This window comes from Halichondria panicea, chromosome 17, assembly GCF_963675165.1.
Source record: "Halichondria panicea chromosome 17, odHalPani1.1, whole genome shotgun sequence".
In the NCBI taxonomy this organism is placed as follows: domain Eukaryota; kingdom Metazoa; phylum Porifera; class Demospongiae; order Suberitida; family Halichondriidae; genus Halichondria; species Halichondria panicea.
In genome coordinates, this window is record NC_087393.1 from 1,499,068 (window position 1) to 1,520,198 (window position 21,131).

Below are 21,131 nucleotides of genomic sequence, written 5' to 3' on the forward strand. Positions count from 1 at the left end.
TTTTGCTCCTAATTATAATTATTTTACTAGTTTATATCCAATAGATTGTGCAAAGGTGCTCCTTACAAAGACATATCATTATTATATCATAATTATGCTGTCACTGTGAGGTTTTTGCCGGTCTGCCAGGTGCGTACACTTGTTTCCTTGGTCTCCCACCAACTTTGCGAGTGCTCTCACTTGAACAAACTGAGCAATTTATATCACTGTGTGCAGACCATGTTGCAATCACTTTCATTGGGTTGTATTTTCTCCCGTCTCTTGCTTTTTTGAAGGTATGATAAATTATGTTGTTGCATGGGGGACAATATAATTGGGGATGAATTGCTTCCACGTCTTCGTTGATGTCTATCCCAAAAACCTCCAAGAGAGCAACTTTTCTGTCCGAGCAGGAACGCCTACAACCTTGAGGGCCTTTCTTGTTCCTGAAAGGAGATCCGCACACCCGACAGTGATGGGAGAGTGCAACAAGGTGCTCTTCACTCATTCCTGAATGTATATAGACTCTACTATTGAGTACAAAGTCAATGTACGTACATATGTACACGTACACGTATGTTTAGTTCTATTTTTCAGGTCAATTTTCCTTCCCAATTTTTGAAAATTGGGACCTATTAATAAAAATAAAAAGTACCTTTTAAAATAGTAGCTTTACAGCAAGAACAGGCATGCACTTCCTTTGAAACTTCCAGCTGTCAGTGTCAGATTTAGATGTCAACCGAGCTAGGTCAAAACATCTGCAGTTTCCAGGTGCGCATGCGCACACGCAGCCAGAATTAATTGTCAACCTTCAAAATCCCTCCCCCTAGCTTGTGAGGTCACACCCTTATCTTAATTTATTGCCTTAGAGATGATGTAATTTCAGACCACAACTTTTATATTATTACTGTACGTAGCTAGAATCTTTTTTTGTGATGGCCTCTGAACAGTTGACTAGATCAGCAGAAGAAGATAAGCTTCTCAAAGATATCAGAGACGAGAAGGAAAAGTTGTGGTTGGAAATACAGGTAGAGCCAATATTAATAGTATGCCACCATGTCTTTAATATTTTATAGCTAATACCATTGACCTAGTTAGATTAGTTAGTGTGACTGGTTGTGTGTGCCATACAGGAGCTAAGACGACAGGTGATTGATATCGACAATGAGCTAGCCGCCCTGGATGAGGCAAATGATGAGTAAGTGTATTAAATAGTCATATCTATCTATACCTACTCAATTATCGGCAGTAGCTAGTTAAACATTGCCACTCTGTCTGTGTAGAGAGATCAGACAAGAGAAAGAGAAGATGAGGATCATCAGAAATGGCAGGAACAAGTTCAACGCAAAACCGAAAGACGTAAGTATTTAATGTACCTACAGATGTGTAATGATCATCTACGGCCGGCTCAGACCATACACTCACCCCCTATAAGCTATAAGCATGTTCTTGTACAATAGCGATTATTCTCACTAAAGTCTAAAACAACATGAATGTGCTCTTGTATAATTGTAGTTGTGAAGACAATAAGAACTGAACAACATTATGTTTGTCTGTATATACCCCCAGGGCATAAAGTTCCTACAGTCCAACAATGTCCTGGGGGAATCCTCCAAGGAGATTGCCGAGTACCTGATGAAGGGAGAGCTACTCAACAAGAGGGCCATTGGAGACTACCTGGGAGAGGGGTGAGTGGTTCTTGTCGTGGTGGAATAAAGTATCATTCAGTATTGTGCACAGTCCATGTATAATGGTCATAAGATCATTAACTAAAGATGGATTCTGTATGGGATACCATTGTTGTTGTTTTTACTCATTTGACAGTTAGGTACAGTACTACTTGTATAGCATTCTATCCTAATTGGTAAGTGTACACATTACAATGTGCCCACAAAAAAACAATTAAGCTCCCAGCCAAAGTCTATCGTAATCAATGTATAGAAGTTACCTGCCAGGTTTCTTAATGGCACAACTATTCGATTCCATTAATTGGCTCTAGTCTGTGTAATACTATTATGTTCATGTACGTAATTGTGTTTGTTGCTCTCCACTGCAGGAAGGACTTCAACATTGAGGTGTTAAAGAGTTTTATTGACCAACATGACTTTGTAGGGAAGTCTCTAGTGGAGGCAATCAGGTGAGCTAGAACCAAACTCCATCTTTTGAACCATTTCAGAAAATAAAGCATATTTGTATCAAGAATGTGTCCACAACTGGTCGGTTGTGGTTGGTACGAGCCACCTCTAGACAAAAATAACCACCACTATAGACAAAACTCTTAAGCCTCGTTTACCACAAAATAGTCTAAAAGGCAAAGTGTGTGTTGAATCATAGATTGAAGAGTTAGAGGGATAGGAAACGGTTTGTATCTCGAGTAACATCCGCGCTACGCTGCGGTTTAATCAAGGCCATCACAACAATATCTATTTCTACACTCAGTGCATAATAAACTACAAGTAACTGTGCTTAGTCCGTGCAACTCACTTATATTTCAAGGTCTATACCTATTGTAGTAGTCATAACCAGCACGCTTACACGTTATATGTTCCAATAGCTCTAAAACAGCCTTGGGAACATATAACTTTATTGGAAAGTCTCTTTTTACTGGGTGTGGTCAGACATTAGCAAGTACTACACGTGGCTCATGGACTAGGCGTGTTATAAATTGCTGAAAGAGATGATGTCTCGAGGAAACACAGCTTTGGGAGTTACCCGGCAAAAATGTGCTTAATAGCCTCGTAACGCGGATATTTTTCGAGGCTCCACTGCAGATTCAATGTAAAATCATCACGTGCACCACTCCGTTTCCTATCCCTCTAACTCTTCAATCTATGGTTGAATTGAGATTGAGGATTGAAAATTGTTACCACCTTTTTGAAAAATGGGTACATCCAGGGTGTCATACAGGATTTTGAAGTAGAGGGGGGAATAAGAAAAGTAACTAGAAAATTTTGCTAAAAAAAGGTACCTGAATGCAAATTTTAGGGGGGGGGGTATCCCCCTTTTCCCCTGTATGACACCCTGACATCATTGCATAGTGTATTGCTAGCAAAAACAGTAACAGTACATTTGGTCTATTGATCTAAGCATACAATAGGACTTCGTAAGAGCTACAAACTATTTTAAAGTGGGTTCTCTAGACTCGTTATGATCGTTCAATGCCCTTGTATGTTCTGTTTTATACCAGAGCCTTTCTGTGGAGCTTCCATCTCCCTGGAGAGGCACAAAAGATCGACAGAATAATGGAACTATTTGCCAAGCGCTATCTTTCCTGCAACCCAGGGCTTGCTCTTGACAACACAGGTGAGTGAGAGTGGTCAGATAATGGGCAGGGTTTCATACAAGATTTGTTGCTGGGAGGGGGAAAGGTTTAATTCAGGGGGGTCTGGAGGTCGTTCCCCGGAAAAAAATGTTATCTATTTCGAGGAGAAAAATGACATTTGACTCGAGGTATGACTAACTAGGCACTTTAATGCCAGCCTCTGACAAACTTTAGCCTCTTTCTCCATTAAATTAGCCAGCAATAAGTTGTGTCCCGTTAGCTACATGACATTGTACGATTGTGTTTATTTGCACCTTACATGTAGTTGCATGTCCATTGATTTCTCTACTCCACCTGCAGACACTGCGTATGTCCTCTCCTATGCAATCATCATGCTGCATACGAGCATCTACAATCCGAGTGTAAGGGACAAACCCACTCCAGAGCAGTTTGTGAAAATGAACAGAGGTATCAACAATGGGAGCGACCTACCACGAGAGTTTCTGGAGGTAAGGGACTTAGGTGTTAATTAATACAGGTTCTGCTGTGTCAGTATGTATATCACCTATTGGCTTGTACGATCAAAACATGTTGTGTTTTTGTGAGTTCAAAATTCCTTGTGATTACATGTCATTGTATAAACTAGGTTTGCACCTAAACTTCAAAAGATATGCAACAAACTGTGAAAAAATTGTAAAAAAAAAAATCTACTCTCTTTGGTTGTTGCACTATAAAAGATTGTGGTTTTGATTTTTGTTGTTACATACATGTACACATGTAACTAGCCTATAATACCCGTTATTGATGGAATAGATAAATTATTGGTTTATACTTTCCTCCCACTTATACCTCTACTCTCTACCCCACACCAGACCCTAGCAATGTGATCTAGAAGCCCCAGGCACTAGTCATGTACAGAAGTCCGTTTGTGCTAGTTTAAACTCTACTACAATGTTTATAACCATGCACTATAATCATATATGTCTCCCCTCTCTACACACACACACACAGGACTTGTACGAGCAGGTAAAGAAGGAGGAATTCAAGGTTCCTGATGGTGAGGGTGGTCTGGCAGAGACATTCTTTAACCCCGAGAGAGAGGGTTGGCTAATGAAGGAGGGGGGCAAGTACAAGTCCAAACACAAACGCTGGTTCATCCTCAAGGAACGCATGCTCTACTACTTCAAGCAGGCTAATGTATGTACACGTATAATTTAATGATAACACTGTTGATGATGGGGGTGCATTAAATTGTTACGTATGTTGTAGCGACATTATTCGTACATGAAGTTTCCTTTCAGGCCATGTTTTTCAGACTGTAGCAGGACAATGCATCACTTAATCGTGAAACTCTTTGGAGGTCACTAGATACACGTAAATGTATATTTTAGACAGCATCATCATCGAGAAACATAACGTACAACTGTTGTCTAATGAATGACTTTTGTGTCTATTACAGGATGATGATTTGATTGGCAGTATTCCATTAATGGAGCCCCACCTCAAAGTGAGACTAGTCACTGACCCAAAGTTTCCTCCTCACTGTTTCGAGATTTACTCAGAGGATGGTGTCATCAAAGCGTGGAAGAAAGACTCGGATGGGAAACCAGTACCAGGTGTGTAGTGTGGTGTGTGTTGCCGTGTACTGTGTCTCAATGGATGTGAGGGAGTGTAGTATGTGATTGGATGTGGTGTAGTTCCTTTATAGCTTATTATCATACGTAGCTGCATGTGTACTGTTACAACTGTACGTACATGCATGTATCAATATTATTATCAATCGAGACGAATGTTGATATACTCTACCATTATAATAATTATTATGGTGACCTAGAAACCCCTCCCCCTCCACACAAACATGCTAGAACAATTATACAGCTAGCTATGAAAGATCTCCTTAGAAATGCGTATTTGATTGGGTGTGTGTGCCAGATTTTTGATCGACACTGGTATCAGACATCCCTATATAATAATTATTTATGAATTAATTATACCCTCTTTTCAAACACACACGGCTAGGGAACCACGAGTTCTACCGTTTGCAGACTGGTGGTCCAGAGGAAGCTGAGTCGTGGGTGCGGTGTATCGAGGCCAGTATAGGACAGGACTCTGCCTATGACGCCTTTCAGCAGCGTAAGAGAAGGATCACCTGCGTAACAGGGTTAGAGTTGCCGGGGTTCGACTGAGACTGCGCGCATGTGCATAATTATAACTGAGATAATAATTATGTTAGTAGGATGTGTACAATAATTAATCACTCATGCACTAATTTTTATCTCATTAATTTTCTGTACATTAATTATAACATGGTGTTTAGTTCGTTAATTTTTATCGTTGTAAATAAATAATTATTGTTCATTGATAGTGTCACAATTATAACAACATAGGGAATGGTATGAAATGATTGATGAGTCAGACATACATTATATGCAAATCAGTTTTGATTTCGTATAAATAGCAATTGTCTGGCATAGCATGAGCATAATTGGTCTGCCACGCAGCAGTGAGATGAGTAAGATATTATACAGCCATACTGCTTGCTGTCCACATAATAATGTTCAAATCTTGCTACGTGATAGGCTGTTGTGTGTGTGTGAAGGGGAGGGGGGTACATGTACGTGAAGGAAAGAAAGAGTCAGAGTGACTGCTGATGACCATAATAATACATAATTAAGGTAAAGCGCACGTGTACAGTGAACCTATCTATGACATCGACTATAATGACTCATTAACAGTACTACACAACACAGCATGAAAACACGAGACATGAAGACTATTATTATTATAGGGTAACTTGGCTGAAGTATAGAGGGTGACCTACTTACACAGAATGTGTGACCACAACACTCATAATGTAAGAAAGTAAGAACACACATACTGTCACATAAACTGTATTTGCTGGGACTCACTGGTATGATAGAGAATGAGCAGGTGAGCTGTTTCGAGACGTTAAGCATCCCCCCAGCATTATCAAAATCTCCACAGTAGTTCGGAGCACTGAAAATAGTCACCAGCTGTATAATGAAAACTCTCTAAAACAATTAATTTATGTACAGTACTTTAGTACTACTGTTTAGTATTCCTAACAAGGCTGCATGTATGGACTAATCATTTTGAATCGAGTACCTGTACGTATTACAACATGTACACCACTTGTAGTTACTCCATACGCTTTTGGTTGCACTTCACAATCTGCTCTGTACCCCAAACAGTAGTTACAGACAACTCGGTTTTCTTTAATTTATGACTTACCCAGTATACCCTATAGCTGGTAAATCCGGGGGGGGGGGGCAAAGTATTCGTGGTTTTCGTAGTTGAACTCAGGAGCATGAATATTAATTTTACCTACAAATGAAACAACCTTGCTACCTTTACCTGCGGTGCAAATAGCAACCACGAAAATAAGATTCACGAACTTACTAAAAATTGCTCAACCACGAATATTTCGCCCCCCCCCCCCCCACGAAAATTACCCGCTATACGGTATATACATGTAGTGCCAATAATGATTATTTGTACCTGTCTCTTACTGAAGAACTCGTATCCATCCTCCACGACTTGATGGGCCCTGCAGATGAGGCTCAACTTGTTGGTCTCCATAAACTCTTGAACTATGTCCCTACCAAAGGTGTAGGACACACCTCTGTCACTCTCACCCCAGCCAAGAATGTCCTGTGGGTAGCAATGCGTACTCTATTAAGTTATGAAAAGTGATTTCTCGTATTGTACCGTAAGTTCAGGAGAAAACTATAATTATTGCTCGAAATTATGTGCTGGGTTATAGTCTCAACAATGCTCACACTTTATCGCTATTACTACAGTACATGCAAAATGTTATGTACGTATAACTATAACACACTGTTAACAGATACTGGAATATCAAGTTTTGTTCACGTACGTACCTCATCGGGATCGGACCACATGAGATCACATACAAGTCCTTCGCTGAGCCCATCCAGCGGTCTCTCTATCTCCTTCAACTGTGTGGACAATACAACGTGTAAAGGATCAATGACAAAAGTTAAGTGATCTCACTTGGTCTAGCGATTTCAGGTCGGGGGACAGTCCACCATGCATACACAGTATATTGTTCTCAACCACTGCGGCTACAGTGAATAATGAGGAGAGTTAAATTTAACCACACACAAAATTACGATGGCTTACTCAGAGGTAAGCAGTTGAAGCAATCAGAGAATGTTTTCCACAACTTTATGCTGTATCTTCTCTTGCACTCATCATAGAAACCATAAATCCTACAGACAAGAAGATTCATTATAGGAACAACACACGCTTGATAACCATGTGGATATGTCTGATGTTACCTGTTGATGCTGGCAGTCTCGTGATTTCCACGCAGTAGGAACACGTTCTCAGGATACTGAATCTTGTACGCAAGCAGCAAACACACACTCTCTATAGACATACTCCCCCTGCAATTAACACGTGTTTTATTATGGCTTTTTAAGGAAAATTATGTATCAGTGCTTACAAGATGGGTCACTGACAATTAATTTTCTTAGTGAAACTATTTCTCAAGTCATTTTAAAATACGTTACAGCATTGAACCATGTACCTATCAACATAGTCCCCTAAGAAGAGAAAGTTGGTGTCTGGTGGGTAGCCAGTCTTGTCAAAGATCCTGAGCAGGTCAGCGTATTGTCCGTGAATGTCCCCCACTATAGTAATGGGGGCATCTAGCTCCAGGAGAGACGGCTGGGAGAGGAATATTTCTCGAGTCTTACTGCACAACTGATGAATTTGGTTCTCAGGCAATAAAACCTACGTAGAAGAATTGCTGTGACTTCAGGTATGTTTTCCTACTCCTACCCTCCACCATGCCAGCCAACCAAGCAATTAACAAGGAGAGGTAGTGGGCGTATGGACGATCGAGGCTATAAACTGATCAACCATACTCTCTTCATAATAAACTGAGTAAATTATGAACGCATAGTAGAATTTCAATTTTTAGTTTACTCTACGCTATATGTAGCTACGACTGAAATTTGAAATAAATCATTGAACCTGTGTTCCTGGGTTATCTTTGAGGGCCAAAAGTTTATTTATCATGAGGTCCACATCCAGGGTGAGCCCTGGGTCATCACAGTCAGTGTGTGCAGTAGGTCTAGGGCTAGGAGCAACAACAGCGATGCCTTCATCCGCCATTTTATGTGTGTGTCTGTCTCCATGGAAATAGATCTACATTTTTATGACGATTGGCCGACAATTTTTGTGTATAGTAAAGCATCAAGAAGACACCATTGCATTGCGCAAGTAATGAATCCTGTGAGGGCGAGTTTTAACTGGCTCAAGTTTACTTGGGCCACTCAACCAGTGCTCTTTCTGTCCTGTGTCCTAGGAGGGCTTGGTGAGGACAGACAAGTTTGTGGGTGTGTGTTATCTAGAATTATGTAGGTCCATTGTTTGTTGCCTTTGGTCCTGGGTCACAGAAAGGAGAACAGGAGAGATTAAACTGGCCGACTCATTACAAAAGAAGTAAGTTGAGGGTATCATTTTAAATTGCATGCCTTGTAATGATTATACACTCACTGCGTTAGTATCGTGGTCAGCGTTTAATCATAGAATTGGCAACAGATCACATGCTCACATAAGCGGCACATAAAATTCTATTGTTTGTAAGTAGCTAGAGGTACATAACGTTCTTATATACTCTTTTGTACCCAATGTGTCATACAGGGGTGAGGGGATATCCCCCCTCTGGCTCTAACCCCCCCCCCCCTAGAATGTGCATTCGGGTACTAATTGTATGACTGAGTGTCCAATAGCCGGCAATGTTACATACTGACAGGGTATTGAATTAAGAGTTGACCTTTTTTTTAGCAAAATGTTCTTAGAAGCGTGTCTTATTCCCCCCTTTCCTTCAATATCCTGTATGACACCTTGGTACCAATAATAAGTAGTGTACTGTGTCTTATAATTACGGTAAATGGAAATGCAAATTCAGCAGCAGGCAGCCTCGATTAAACCACAGCAAAACGCAGGTGGTTATTTGAGGTGCTTAGGTTGCCAATCCATTTATAATTTTTTAGAAAATGCACTCTATTGTGTGAGTCTAGAGTATCTGTGTACACGTGATACATTGCTAGTTTTATACGAAATACTGCAGCATTACACACTAGCTGTTGTTATTATTACCTTCCTTACACACCTACAGAATCAGTCAGACAACCTGCTACCGACAGCTAGTACGTATGGGCAATTGCTAGAACTCTTTATCGTCTTCGTATGTGTTAAACTTTTATGCACTAGGCATCATACATTAAATGATCGTGTGAACACAATTTCAACATCACCATTATTAATTTAAAAACATGTTGAGATGACAATTATAAAAGTGCATATGCAGCCACAATGGCCAATAAACTTGATGATGTCACTGCACGGTACCGGCCAGGTAGTGAACGAAGCCAGCTGTCACATGTGAAGCGTATATATAATTATATATGCTCTTAGACTAGCTGAAATGATAGTAATCCTCTCCCTCTGTTAGTTTCAGAGAAGCCAGGTTTTCCTCGAACTCACCACCAGTTAGATCCTACAGAATATGCTCGAGTCTATCATAGACATTATGATTGTGTACAAAACTTACCCATTTCACACACAAAATGAAGGGTGGTTTAGCGGCAGTGAAGTGTACAATAGGCACACGGGGTTTGGGTAGTCTCTGGGAAAATTGTCATTCCTCACATAAAATTAATATGCATTTAAGACAATAATTATTATAATTATACTGCATGCAAATGAAAATATGTACACGTACAGTAATACATGCCATGATTAATGATTAATTGGTGGCATGCATATGAACTGTGAACTAATGTACATTGTATAATTATACGAACCTCACTTTTCTCATAAATGTAGACACCTTGAGATATCTTCTTTTCATCAACATCACAGAATGCATTAACCTTTGTATTTGTGGAGGAAATTGATCTGATAAAGCAAATTACTATAATACATGTACACAGAAGAGAGTAAGATCACTTGCCTTGGCCTGGTTTTCAGGACGGAGAGAGCGGTAGAACCTCCTTCCTTGCTTACCAGCATTCCAAATGGTGAAAGACGGCCACTTTGTCAAGACAGCGCCTTGAATCATCTCCACCCTCAAGTCCCATATTGTCTGTCTGGATAAAAGTTAGACCCTGATAAATTATGCTGTTTTTTCACTCATTATTCTGAAAAATATATATTCCCAAAAAACGTGGCATAATAATAAAGATGTAGACATAAACACATAGACATAAACACAGCACACAACTGACACAAGACATAATTAATTATAATCATGACTCTCACGGGCTTGAACTATAAGCATTTTTTGTCATGATAACGTCGTTATGCAAAACTTAATGTAATGATCTTTACCAAAAATGGACATGTATCCCTTTACACACCTGCGCTTAAAATTATTTATCAGGATCTAATAAAAGTACAGCCATCAATATATACAGTGCATCTCTCCATGATACTAGTCAGCTAGCTCAACTACAGTGGAACCCGGCCCCCATACAAAAGAAAGGCAAACTAGACATCTCACTGAAAATACAGTGACAGAAAAAATAATTGAGATAAGAAAGCAGAATTCAATCAGTTAATCACGACGTACAGGGCTTAGAATATGACTAACCTGTTAACATTGAATGATTCGCAATCTTGATGGTAACGATAGACCAAAAGAGGCCGCTCAATCTTCAACAACTTTCCTCCTTCAGAGAGGTGCTTATAGAAGAATATTAAATCCTCTGGAGTACCCTAAAGAAGAAAATATCGGCTACGCCATTAAAAGAAATTGCATACATTAACTACATAACTTACCCTTCCTTGCTCCGAGAAAGGCCCCAGTTTGTCAACAAGTTCTCGACTACAGAACCAGGTTGGTTGTATGAGTGTAGGACCAAACGCAGTAAAAGCCTGCAAGAGTCAGTGGGTGGTGAACAGTGGGTGTGTGTGGTTGGGGAGGGGGTAAATGTCACCTGTGTGTGGAGCTGTGTGGGAGAGAGTGTGTTGCACCATCTTGTGTACCTCTCTGTAGAGCCAGCTGGGGTCCTCGTAAAGCAACTGCCAACCAACTGAGATAAAAAATAGACAGAAATTTGTGCAAGTATGTACGAGTGATTTGTAGCATTCACATATTTTTGAAAGAGACTTACTGTGTCAGTAGGATTGTCTATGGCTGTTCTGAGCTGGAGCTCAACTCTGTCGGTAGCCATGACATCATCCTCAGAAGTAGCCACACAATGACACACAATAGGTGGGTACCATGGGCACACTCACTGCATCAAAGAAGCACAGGTACCTCCCAGAGCTCTGCTTGATAGCTTGATTCCGACCAAACCCAGCTGCAATGAAAACACAAGTCTTTACTTTTGGTGCTACAATGTCATGCCATGCACGTATGACCATTGAAGTAAAATTGATACTCGTGGAGATTTTATGAACTTACTTCCTGCAGGTTGTCCATGATGTCCACCAATAACCATGGCGATGTCGCGTCTCTCAAGCCTCTCTCTCCATGACTCAAGTACGGTCACAGAAGAGTCCTACAAAGGAAATTAGAAGCACCAAGCTTTAGATAGGCACTACATGCATTGGTATTGTGTAAGCTGCTTGAGGAACTGATTGGGGCAAGCGAAGCGAGTCCCTTACTTAGTCTTCAACGTTGGTCCGTGGTATGTATGTATGTAGTGGACTGGCATGATAATTTGCTTTTATACCAACTTTACGTGAGTCAATACCATTAGATAGAATGTATGTGTATAGCTAGCTAGCTAGGCAGCTACGATTAAAGAATAAAGATGAATAGCGACAAAGAAATAGCTGAAAAGAGGGGAAGGAGGCTTGCTAGACGCAGAGAAAGATGCAGGGCACAAAGGAGTTCGAGTGAAGGTAATTTTGTGAAGAAACTGCACAAGCTCTACAGGCACAAATGGATGCCAATAAAGTAACCCAGCAGCTCAATACAGGACACAGAGGCAGAAAGGTTAGCAAGAAGGAGAGAGAGAGAGCGACAGGCAAGATCCCAAGAAACAGAGGGAAAGTAGGCTTCGATCAGGTAGATGTAGAGAAAGATATAGGGAACACAGGAGTGAAGGTAACCAAATCAAAGGGTTCTGCTAGCATAAATTCGTGTAGAAACTCGACAGGCACAAATGGATGCCAATAGAGTAACCCAGCAACTCAGAGACGCTTAAGGCCAGACAAGCACGCCTACAACAAATGGCTGCTTCCACCCAAACCAGCAGAAAGTGGCCAAATGTTCATTACAGATACTCCAGAGGCCACACAGGCACGCTTGGAACAACACAGGCAGAGGCATACAGATGTGAATCCAGATATGCCTCTTTTCGAACAATCTGCTGTTCAATCCAAGATGCTAAGGAGATGTATATCTGCAGTCATGCCAATAATGTCCATCTATCGATTACCACTGGGCAATATGGATACACAGGCCATGTCATCAACCTGCCACAAGATGTGGTGTCATTTGCACAATATCTTCCCAGACTTCCAGCAGAGTTGGATGCGTCGCTTGCCCCCATGGCGCTTACGTCACCCTAGTGATTATAAGCTGCACCTACGTATCTGGCCTTTAATTAATAATCGACCAACGGGCCAGTTACATGTAACGATGCATGCATGCTTACAGTGGAGGCATCGTTGAATACAGACAGTTCCATGGTCCCAGTGAAGGTCTGCTCCAGGACTGAGCTGAGAGCCTCATCCAGCCAGGCGGCTCCGTTATGCACTGGCATCACGATCGACTGCATGGGATGGGTACACAGGCTCATCACAAACATAGATCTATGCATGCCAACTTACCACTTCAATTTCTGACTTCTGTATAGCCATTGGATCGAACAGTCACAATCACAGCTTCAACACTAAAAAATAGGTTGGTAGGGATCGATCTAGATCTAAGGTGGATTGGTTCATAGACATAGTTCAAAGGGCAAGTCATCAGTTGAAACAGTTTAACACTTGCTTGAGTCAGAGATCTCTGCTTGAGCACAGCAGGTAGTCTAGATTAGATGAGTGTTGGTGGATCTATGTGATAATTGATGAATTCTAATTCTCTCTACATGTAACTGCTCAGCTAGTCTACCTCTGTAGCAATGTCAATGTCGCAGTTACACCTTCTACCAGCCGGTGCTCCAGAACTAGTTCGAAGCAATCAGAAGGACAGATTCTACATTGACCGCATCTCGGCACTCCTCTCTGAAATATCACGACAGCTGCTCCCTCTTCGATCCTGGATAAAATGGCAGAGAGAGCTCCACCTACTCACTGAGCTCGGTTACTATGGACTCACCACCCTCCTCGATAACCAGACCTTAGGAGAAGAGTATACAAACACCATACAGGTTAAATCGCACATCGAGGGAACTTCTACTCAACCTTTGTACACTCCAGCTGGTTTGGTATCGCGAACATTGGCCATACTCTTACAAACTGTGGGGCCTTATATTATTGAGCGTGCATTGGAGGAAATATACAAGAGACTTAATGAGCGCAGTCTGGATTCCCTAAATGTAACGGAACAACAGTACCAGGTTTTGGAAAAGACTGTAGAATTTCTTGAAGAACTCGTGTCAACGTTTAACAAACTCCACTTGTCTTTGTTCTATCTTAGAGGTATTTTCTACCATTTTGGAAAGAGATTCACTGGTATTAACTACGTAATGGTTCGATACAAAACCACCACCCTAGCAGATGTTACTGCATCGCGGAATACTTACTGTATTCTCAGCTGGATCATCTTTGCTCAAATAGCATTCAGAGTGTTGAAATGGATCTGGGACTATTTCAAATCAAGAACAAAGAAAACAACTCACTCAACAGTAAATCGGATACAAGAAGAGTCGCAAAGAGATGATATTATGGTGTCTACGAGTTTGAAATGTCCGCTGTGTCTGGAGATGTGTGAAGCACCGACGACTACTCTTTGTGGTCACGTGTTTTGCTGGGACTGTGTGTGTGAGTGGGTTAGTGAAAACATAGCATGTCCAGTGTGTAGATGTAGCGTTGAGCCTCAGCAATTGGTCTGTTTACAGCACTTTGAGAGCTAATATTTACTTTCCTTTCTTTGTTTGTGTTATAATTGTACCCAATTTTGGGCAATTTCTTTTGCGTAATAAGATATCGAAATACAGTACACTGTATACGTGTTAGATCAACCGTCTTCCATCATGCATGCATATCATATAAATATGCATGTGATAATTTTCAAGAAAAAACCAAGCCATTTCAGTGCTAATCATAATGTCATTGAGATATGATAATTTTCGGGGGACAAATATTCGTGGTTCAGCAATTATAATATTAGACATTTCGTGGATAATATTTTCGTGGTTGCTGATTGCATGCAAGGATCTCCCCCGAATGTTTATTTGTAAACTAGCAAACTAAGGAAAGACTATGCGAACGAGTATTTGAAGCTCATCTTCTAAGACAGCAAAAACTTCAGCATAATTATACACTGAACTATAGCCCAACCTCACTTGGAGTATGCAGCTCCAGTCTGGTCTCCACACAAATTGTGGGACATCAGTAAACTAGCAGCAAGGTGGTTAGCGGCCAAATGGATAGAATACAGTGGGATAAATCATACGAGGAGCTAGTGCAGACAAAATCTTAACTGGTTAAACGTCATGAGTTTATAATCTACTGTTAGACGTAATGGACTACCTTCCATTTTACTGTTACAAATACAATGTACTCGTTCGCACAGTACTTTCTTAGTTTGTAAATACTAATGAAAAGGTATATACGCCGTATAACAGGTTATTTTCGTATGGTGATATTTTTCGTATCAACCTACGAAAATTAAAACTGCGAAAATTTTCTGGCACAATAGGTTCAACGTCACTATCCTGAGCTGTACAAAGAATGGGTATAGTTCGTATGAAAATTACCTGCTATACATACAGTAATCTAAAATTATAAGCAACATTACTAATTACATATTATAATAATAGTGAATAAGTAAAGGCACAGGTAATGAGTTCCATAGGAAAATATTATTAACAAAAAAGGAAAACCTAGTAAATTTATAATTTGTGTTTTGTTTGTGTAATGGAAGCATCTTTGTAAGGCAATGTTGCCTATATATATGTGTGACCCTTTCCCCTGTGGATAAACTTATTCAATTCCAATAAACAACAGAAGCGCTAGAAAGCAAAGGTCATGCAAGAACCTAGAACAAGAATGTTTAATCTTTCATTAAACGTGACACCCTATATTGACCCTAATTTCTCTGCGTTTTGCTCAAACACCCGTGAACATTCATACCCACGAATTACGAATTTAATATCACATGCAAAAGGCACTAATGGTCTCATTGACTAAACACATGTCACACGTAAGTAATTCAGTTATTGTCACTGCGCTAATAAAATGTCAACAAGTGCATGAAGCAATTAAAACTAGCTATAATTATATAAAGATCTATAGTGATCAAGCTATTATTCTTTAGGTGTCTTTATTCTCATTTAGTGCCTCAATCTCCTCCTGAGCTGTAAAATTTTTGTCGCTAAGAGCCTGTTGGTCGTGCTTGAGATCAACGAGAAATTTTTCTGCCAGCTCTTTGAGATTTGAACGGGACTCTTCGTACGATGGATTCTCAGCAATGTAGCGATAGAGATCTTTCTGTGTCAGCTTGATCTGCTCCATGTAAACACTGCAGACTCCATGCAAGGCAACCCAGCCGGCATAAAACTCAATTGCTTTCCGCTTGAAACCGTTGGATGTCCATACCTTGAGTCGTTTCTCTTCAGAATACTTCAGTGCTTGCTCTACCGTCTTCTTCATCCCAGATTCAGCCAAGCTCTTGCAGTGATCTTGCATTTGCTGCCAAAAAAGTGCTGCTTGCATCATAACAGCAGACAGCTGTTTGAGGGCACCAATAGCCTCGTGAAGGGCGTCTACAGCACATTCTGCCATATTCTCTTCAGTTTGGCATTGCTTTATCTTGGAAGTGAAGGATGTCATCCTGGCTAGTGCTTCATGGCGTTGTTCTCGGATAGCTTTCTCAGTTTCAAGAGCTTCTTGTCGTACCTTTTTAATGGCTTCTGCTTTCTCTGGTCCTTTCTCGCTGAAAACCTTTCTTCCCATTGTTACTGTCGTGAAAACATTAGCCAACTCTTTTATGGGATTAATAGACCCAATTTCCGACATCGCTTTGTCTTCTTGTTCCTCAAGATCTCTACGCCTGCATGCTTTCAGCCTCTCTTTCCTTTGCTTGATGTTCTTTCATCAGTGTAAATGATTTTTGTTTCTCCTCTTCCATTTCTATCTGCTCCTTTTTTAGATGCTGGATATGTATAGCTTCATCCCCTTTGCGTTTTTGTGTATCTTCAAGTGTTTTGACTACTTTCTTCTCTTCTTCTTCAAACTCATGCTGAAGTTCGAGTGCTGCTTGTTGCATATCACCGGCAAGCTTTGAAATGGCAGATAAGGTGTCAATTGCCAACTCCTCCATATTGTCAAGAAGAAAGTCATAAGTAGTTTGCAAATCAGTGAGAATGCAGCTCAACGCTTTCTTGAATTTTGCAACTGTGAGAGCAGATTTATCGCATAGTTTAGTGATATCATAGCCGAGACGTTGAATTTCGATCTGTTCGTTTGTAAATTTTGGCCCTGCAGCTCCAACTCCATTGTATGCAATGCGAATGAATCCTCCTACACGGCCAAGATCATCAACAAGCGTTTGTAGATCAATCGATCCGAGAAGTTTGTCCTTTTCCGCAAGTACGATAGCAGAATCCTCATCTGGAACCTTGTTCAGGGCATATGATTGTCCTTTGATCTCAACTTCAAGATTTACAGACATCTTCTTGTTTTCTAGGTGACAAAGACCGGGACAGTGGTATATAGTTGATCGTTCGAGGACGTGTAATGATGGAGTAGCAAGCAGTGGATTATAATTACAATACAAAAACATTCAGTTTTTTATACCCATGAAGAATCTGATCCCTGGGACAATCCCTGGGAAAGTACCAATCTGTCCCATAATCATGTTATACTGTGACATGCCCGAAGATAATAGTAAGGTTCAACAGATAATAGTAAGATAATAGTAAGGTTCAACGTTGTGTTGGGATTTTCCCAGGGAAAGACATGCAGTGCCAGCTAGGGCTGTTCTGGTTTTGTTGGGAAATTTCCCAGGGACAGCACCATGAAACATGTTGGCTGTTGTTCACCAGGAGTTTATTAGTACTGCAAAGCGCTTTCACTCCTCTATATACTAGGGCATATAATTACACCTTGCGTGCGAAGCACACAGCATGTGTGTGCATGTGGACACAAAAATGTGATTTTTGAGTGAATCACGGCATGGACTGCTTAACTGGCTGATAGTGGTTGAAAAATAATATATAGGCTATGAAACTTGTAGGCAATCTTCGAAGGTGACAAAAAACACTGTTTTCTAATAGATTCACGATCATTCTCGATTCACGATCATTCCCCATATTAATGTTAGGTCATTATAATTATAGTGTCCGTTATGTCAACACAGAGTGAATGCTCTACTGAGCATCTTGTTGTTATTTGAGATCAATAAATAATAGATCTAGCCTATATATAATTATATAATTATATGAAAGAGCAATCACATTCAACTCCATGCACGTATATGGATGATTTTACAGATTGGGCTAAGATATATGCCGCTGAGGGGGGCATGTATGATACATGTGTACATATACCAATCAGTTATCTGTACATGTATATATACCACATTGTTTGTTACTATAATTACGTGCAATGAACTAAACATGTGCATGACTGACAGCATAATTGTGAATGCATACTATAGATCGATTTACATGCATGCAGAGTCTCACATTGAGGCTCAAGAGATGCTATGAATGATTGCGGTACTCATGCATGCAGGGCTATCCCTGGGGAATTCCCGAGTTAACATTATATAATAATTGACTGCATGCATGAGGCATGTGTGCAATCACTTTACAACCACTTAAAATTGCAGCAGTGATCAGAATGTCAAGCCAAACATCTCTAGTAGAGAAAGGAAAGCATTGTGTGGCAGTTGCCAGTGAAGTGCTGAAACACAATGAAATGGGTCAAACAGTAGATGCAAGCAGCAAGCTGGTGTCGATGCAGAAAGATGCTGCTGTTCTTGCGAATGAAGCTGAAAAGTTAGCCAAACGACTTGAGGCAGTGGACGACCACTATCAAGAGATGGATGCTAAACTTCACCGCCAAGTCGGGCAATTAGGTATGCAAGAAGAAACATTGAAAACCGGAAAGAAAAATTCTGAGAGTATTCTTGCTGGACAACAAAGTGTGCTTCGCAACAAAGAGTCGCAGCTTTCTTCAGCAGAAAGTGATTTGCAAAGAGCTGAAGGAAAACTAAGAGATGCTATTAAAGAGGAAAAAAGTATTCAGATTGGCTCAGCTGTTGGTGGGGCTGTACTTGGATTATTTACTGGGGGAATTGGTCTGTTAGTCGGTGCTGGAGTTGGAGCCAGTATCGGTGCTATAGTGAATGCCTGCCGAGATGAAGAAAAGGATGCTCGCTCAGCCAGAGGTCGTCGTAAAAGTGATGTAGACAGTGCAAAATCTGCCGTTCAGTCTAGTGAGAATCAAATTTCCTCTCTTGCATCGCAAATCAAAGATTTAGCATTACAGATACAACGACTGGAACAGAAACGTCAAGAAATACATCAAAAAAGGAGTGAGATCAAAACAGCAATCCCTGTTCTCAAAAATTCAACACAGTTTTGGCTCCTTTTCAAGCAACTTTCGGAAGATGGCGAAAATCGTTCTACTCTTCTGAACAAAATTGTTAAAAAAGCTCATGAAAGAGAGAGCTATGAAATGTTTCAGTCCAATGGAAGTCAAAGTGCAGCAAATACTTTCTTTGAAGCATGGAAGTCAATAGAAGTTGCTGCTGCTGATGGTTTTTCCAATCACATTTATTCTATCGATTACAATTGTGTGAAATGCAGTAGCGCATGCAAGGCACTGCCATTCCTCCGTGGACCGGATTTTATTTGTTCTATTTGCCACCTGGCACTACAGCCTACTGATTGTTGAAATTGGAATTGGACTGTTATGTGAACCGTCTTTATAATTATTACTGATATAGCTATTTGCATGTTGATTGATCACATTTGTACTTGTAATGCAATATACTATACTTATTATACTGATCCTTTATTGAGTTTATTATAATTATGCTATAATGATTTAATTGCCCACTGTTTACAATTCAAATTATCGTATGGAATGTTGCATGTTGCATGCACTCAGATAATTCAAGTTAATTATTGGAAACACACACACGAACACAGAAAGCATTTCGATTGTGGTTAGTCTATATCTTGGTCTCTTGGTCTTTCCAAAAGACAACACCTCAATGCGTTGCATATAGATAGCTGTTGTGTACACATTAATTTTAGTTAAGTTTGTTTACTTTAAAATTTTGTTGTAAGTGTGAGCGGTTCGGACTGATCTGTATATATACATTATTAGCTGTGTTATGAATGAATCTGCATGCATGGGCTGTCTGCAATATGTTGTGGAAATTTCTGGGCACATGGCCAACCACACTGACATGTACAGCCCCCTTCTTTCCAGACAGCTAGCTGATCACATAGGCAGGCATTGTATGTGAAGCTCAATAGTGACAGTAAACGGTGGTTTTAGGTTTTTTGATAAAAGAAGAATAAGGCTGCTTGTTTCTCACTCGAAACAGCCTGTGTGATGAAACACGTTCACCTTCTTGAAAAAGCCAAACTGCTGTTGTTTTTCTAATAAATACGGACTTGCCCTCTTCACCTGATACTTTCAGAAATGGAGTAGCAGCATAAGTATGTTTCTTGGGTCTTTTCTCTGAAGGTACCAAGCTGACAGGCTCATACACAGGCAATGAATCAGCTGTTGACACTTTTATCAGTCTTGGGAGGGACTGCTGTATATAGTTTACATTATAAATCTGTTGATATCAATTTGTTTTTGGACAGAATATCGATGTCTCTTGCAACGTCTACTTCCGATATATTTGTGTCTTCTTCTGGAATCAAAGAGTCAGTATTGTCTTCATAATCGCTGTCATCAGAGGAGTCTCCAAAAATATCTGTTTCATCACAGTCTATTGTTGGAATGTTTTCATCCCACTCATTTCTTGTCTTCAAAAGGTCAGCCATGCCCAGCTCCTTGACAGTTGTTTGCGCCCTTTATTTAGCTCTCTGCACAGCTAAAACAATAGCACCATCGGTCGTTTTTGCTAGCTCTGCAGGGACAAACAAATTGTTACGCTCTTTAGCTCGATGCTTCTGCAATTGCGGGAAGATTATGTTAGTCTTTGATGACTCAGCCTGTAGTTGACTCTGAATTTGCAGTCGATGCACACGTCTCACCAGGCCAAGCATGCCAAAGTTGATAACAGTAGAGAAAATACTAGTCATACTGCGAGCTGCTCTGAACAACCCTTCGCATGTTTGTGACCCAAAGACCCATGGTTGAAAGGCAGAGCTGTGCTTGTTTAACTTGTTTCAAATTGTTAGAATAAGAGTTATGAGTGAGTGTGCATTGAGTTCAATGCACATGTACGCATTTGATGTGATAAAGTTATTCGTGAGGTTATAGTGAGGATGAAGTTGGATTCATTTGCGCCAATAACAGACAAAAAATGTCGCATACCAAATGCACTCAATACGCTCAACAGGAGTTAGAGATTTGTTTAGATAGCTGTATAACGCATTGCATTACTTGAATGTAAATTCTTGTGCCTGTTGCATCAGGAAAACTGGCAAGTAGTTTCGCAGCCTTGATAAGGTTAAGCACAGCATCATATGCAGATAGTGCATGCACCTCGATGCAAGGTTCATGGAGAAGGTTCATA

General features: G+C 40.4%; 5 protein-coding genes and 1 pseudogene across 6 annotated transcripts; 3 read left to right on the forward strand and 3 right to left on the reverse strand.

The window, feature by feature from the left end:
• Positions 1 to 826: 826 nt before the first annotated feature.
• Positions 827 to 5,603, forward strand: LOC135351286 (cytohesin-1-like). Its single transcript, XM_064550257.1, has 10 exons — positions 827 to 1,007; positions 1,113 to 1,177; positions 1,263 to 1,338; positions 1,549 to 1,667; positions 2,036 to 2,116; positions 3,167 to 3,282; positions 3,602 to 3,750; positions 4,253 to 4,438; positions 4,701 to 4,857; positions 5,261 to 5,603. The coding sequence occupies exons 1-10, from the start codon at positions 915 to 917 to the stop codon at positions 5,425 to 5,427; spliced, it is 1,209 nt and encodes a 402-aa protein (XP_064406327.1). The 5' UTR covers positions 827 to 914; the 3' UTR covers positions 5,428 to 5,603.
• Positions 5,604 to 5,678: 75 nt separating this feature from the next.
• Positions 5,679 to 8,930, reverse strand: LOC135351289 (serine/threonine-protein phosphatase alpha-3 isoform-like). 2 transcript variants are annotated; one of them, XR_010399426.1, is made up of 9 exons: positions 8,264 to 8,930; positions 7,815 to 8,020; positions 7,564 to 7,671; positions 7,406 to 7,494; positions 7,277 to 7,347; positions 7,144 to 7,221; positions 6,772 to 6,913; positions 6,151 to 6,255; positions 5,679 to 5,821 (listed from the first exon to the last, which is right to left on the reverse strand). XR_010399426.1 is itself a non-coding variant. In XM_064550261.1 (9 exons), the coding sequence occupies exons 1-9, from the start codon at positions 8,402 to 8,404 to the stop codon at positions 5,810 to 5,812; spliced, it is 963 nt and encodes a 320-aa protein (XP_064406331.1). In that variant the 5' UTR covers positions 8,405 to 8,756; the 3' UTR covers positions 5,679 to 5,809. The 2 variants fall into 2 exon arrangements, 1 of the variants encoding a protein (XP_064406331.1); XM_064550261.1 differs by having other exon boundaries at positions 6,761 to 6,913; positions 8,264 to 8,756.
• A 421-nt stretch (positions 8,931 to 9,351) lies between these two features.
• On the reverse strand, positions 9,352 to 13,218 carry LOC135351287 (queuosine-tRNA galactosyltransferase-like). Its single transcript, XM_064550259.1, is given in 12 exon segments — positions 9,352 to 9,794; positions 9,849 to 9,923; positions 10,102 to 10,170; positions 10,251 to 10,386; positions 10,890 to 11,014; positions 11,078 to 11,173; positions 11,236 to 11,331; positions 11,413 to 11,497; positions 11,499 to 11,601; positions 11,706 to 11,802; positions 12,907 to 13,023; positions 13,082 to 13,218. Coding segments are annotated over 12 exon segments (1,110 nt in total). The 5' UTR covers positions 13,112 to 13,218; the 3' UTR covers positions 9,352 to 9,713.
• Positions 13,219 to 13,374: 156 nt separating this feature from the next.
• On the forward strand, positions 13,375 to 14,416 carry LOC135351290 (peroxisome biogenesis factor 10-like). Its single transcript, XM_064550262.1, has one exon. The coding sequence runs from the start codon at positions 13,375 to 13,377 to the stop codon at positions 14,326 to 14,328; it is 954 nt and encodes a 317-aa protein (XP_064406332.1). The 3' UTR covers positions 14,329 to 14,416.
• A 1,198-nt stretch (positions 14,417 to 15,614) lies between these two features.
• On the reverse strand, positions 15,615 to 17,198 carry LOC135351291 (uncharacterized; annotated as a pseudogene).
• Positions 17,199 to 18,204: 1,006 nt separating this feature from the next.
• LOC135351288 (uncharacterized) lies at positions 18,205 to 19,495 on the forward strand. Its single transcript, XM_064550260.1, has one exon. It carries the CDS (start codon positions 18,215 to 18,217, stop codon positions 19,319 to 19,321), a length of 1,107 nt encoding a protein of 368 aa, XP_064406330.1. The 5' UTR covers positions 18,205 to 18,214; the 3' UTR covers positions 19,322 to 19,495.
• Positions 19,496 to 21,131: the final 1,636 nt, after the last annotated feature.

Coding starts and splice junctions, on each gene's coding strand:
- LOC135351289 (XM_064550261.1), bottom strand. CDS start 8,404: ATGGCGGATGAAGGCATCGCTGTTGTTGCTCCTAGCCCTAGACCTACT. Junction 7,348..7,405: donor CTTCAACTGCTTACCTCTGA/GTAAGCCATCGT, acceptor TATTCACTGTAG/CCGCAGTGGTTGAGAACAAT. Junction 7,222..7,276: donor ACCTGAAATCGCTAGACCAA/GTGAGATCACTT, acceptor TTGTCCACACAG/TTGAAGGAGATAGAGAGACC.
- LOC135351286 (XM_064550257.1), top strand. CDS start 915: ATGGCCTCTGAACAGTTGACTAGATCAGCAGAAGAAGATAAGCTTCTC. Junction 1,668..2,035: donor GGAGACTACCTGGGAGAGGG/GTGAGTGGTTCT, acceptor TCTCCACTGCAG/GAAGGACTTCAACATTGAGG. Junction 4,858..5,260: donor GGATGGGAAACCAGTACCAG/GTGTGTAGTGTG, acceptor ACACACGGCTAG/GGAACCACGAGTTCTACCGT.
- LOC135351290 (XM_064550262.1), top strand. CDS start 13,375: ATGTCAATGTCGCAGTTACACCTTCTACCAGCCGGTGCTCCAGAACTA.
- LOC135351288 (XM_064550260.1), top strand. CDS start 18,215: ATGTGTGCAATCACTTTACAACCACTTAAAATTGCAGCAGTGATCAGA.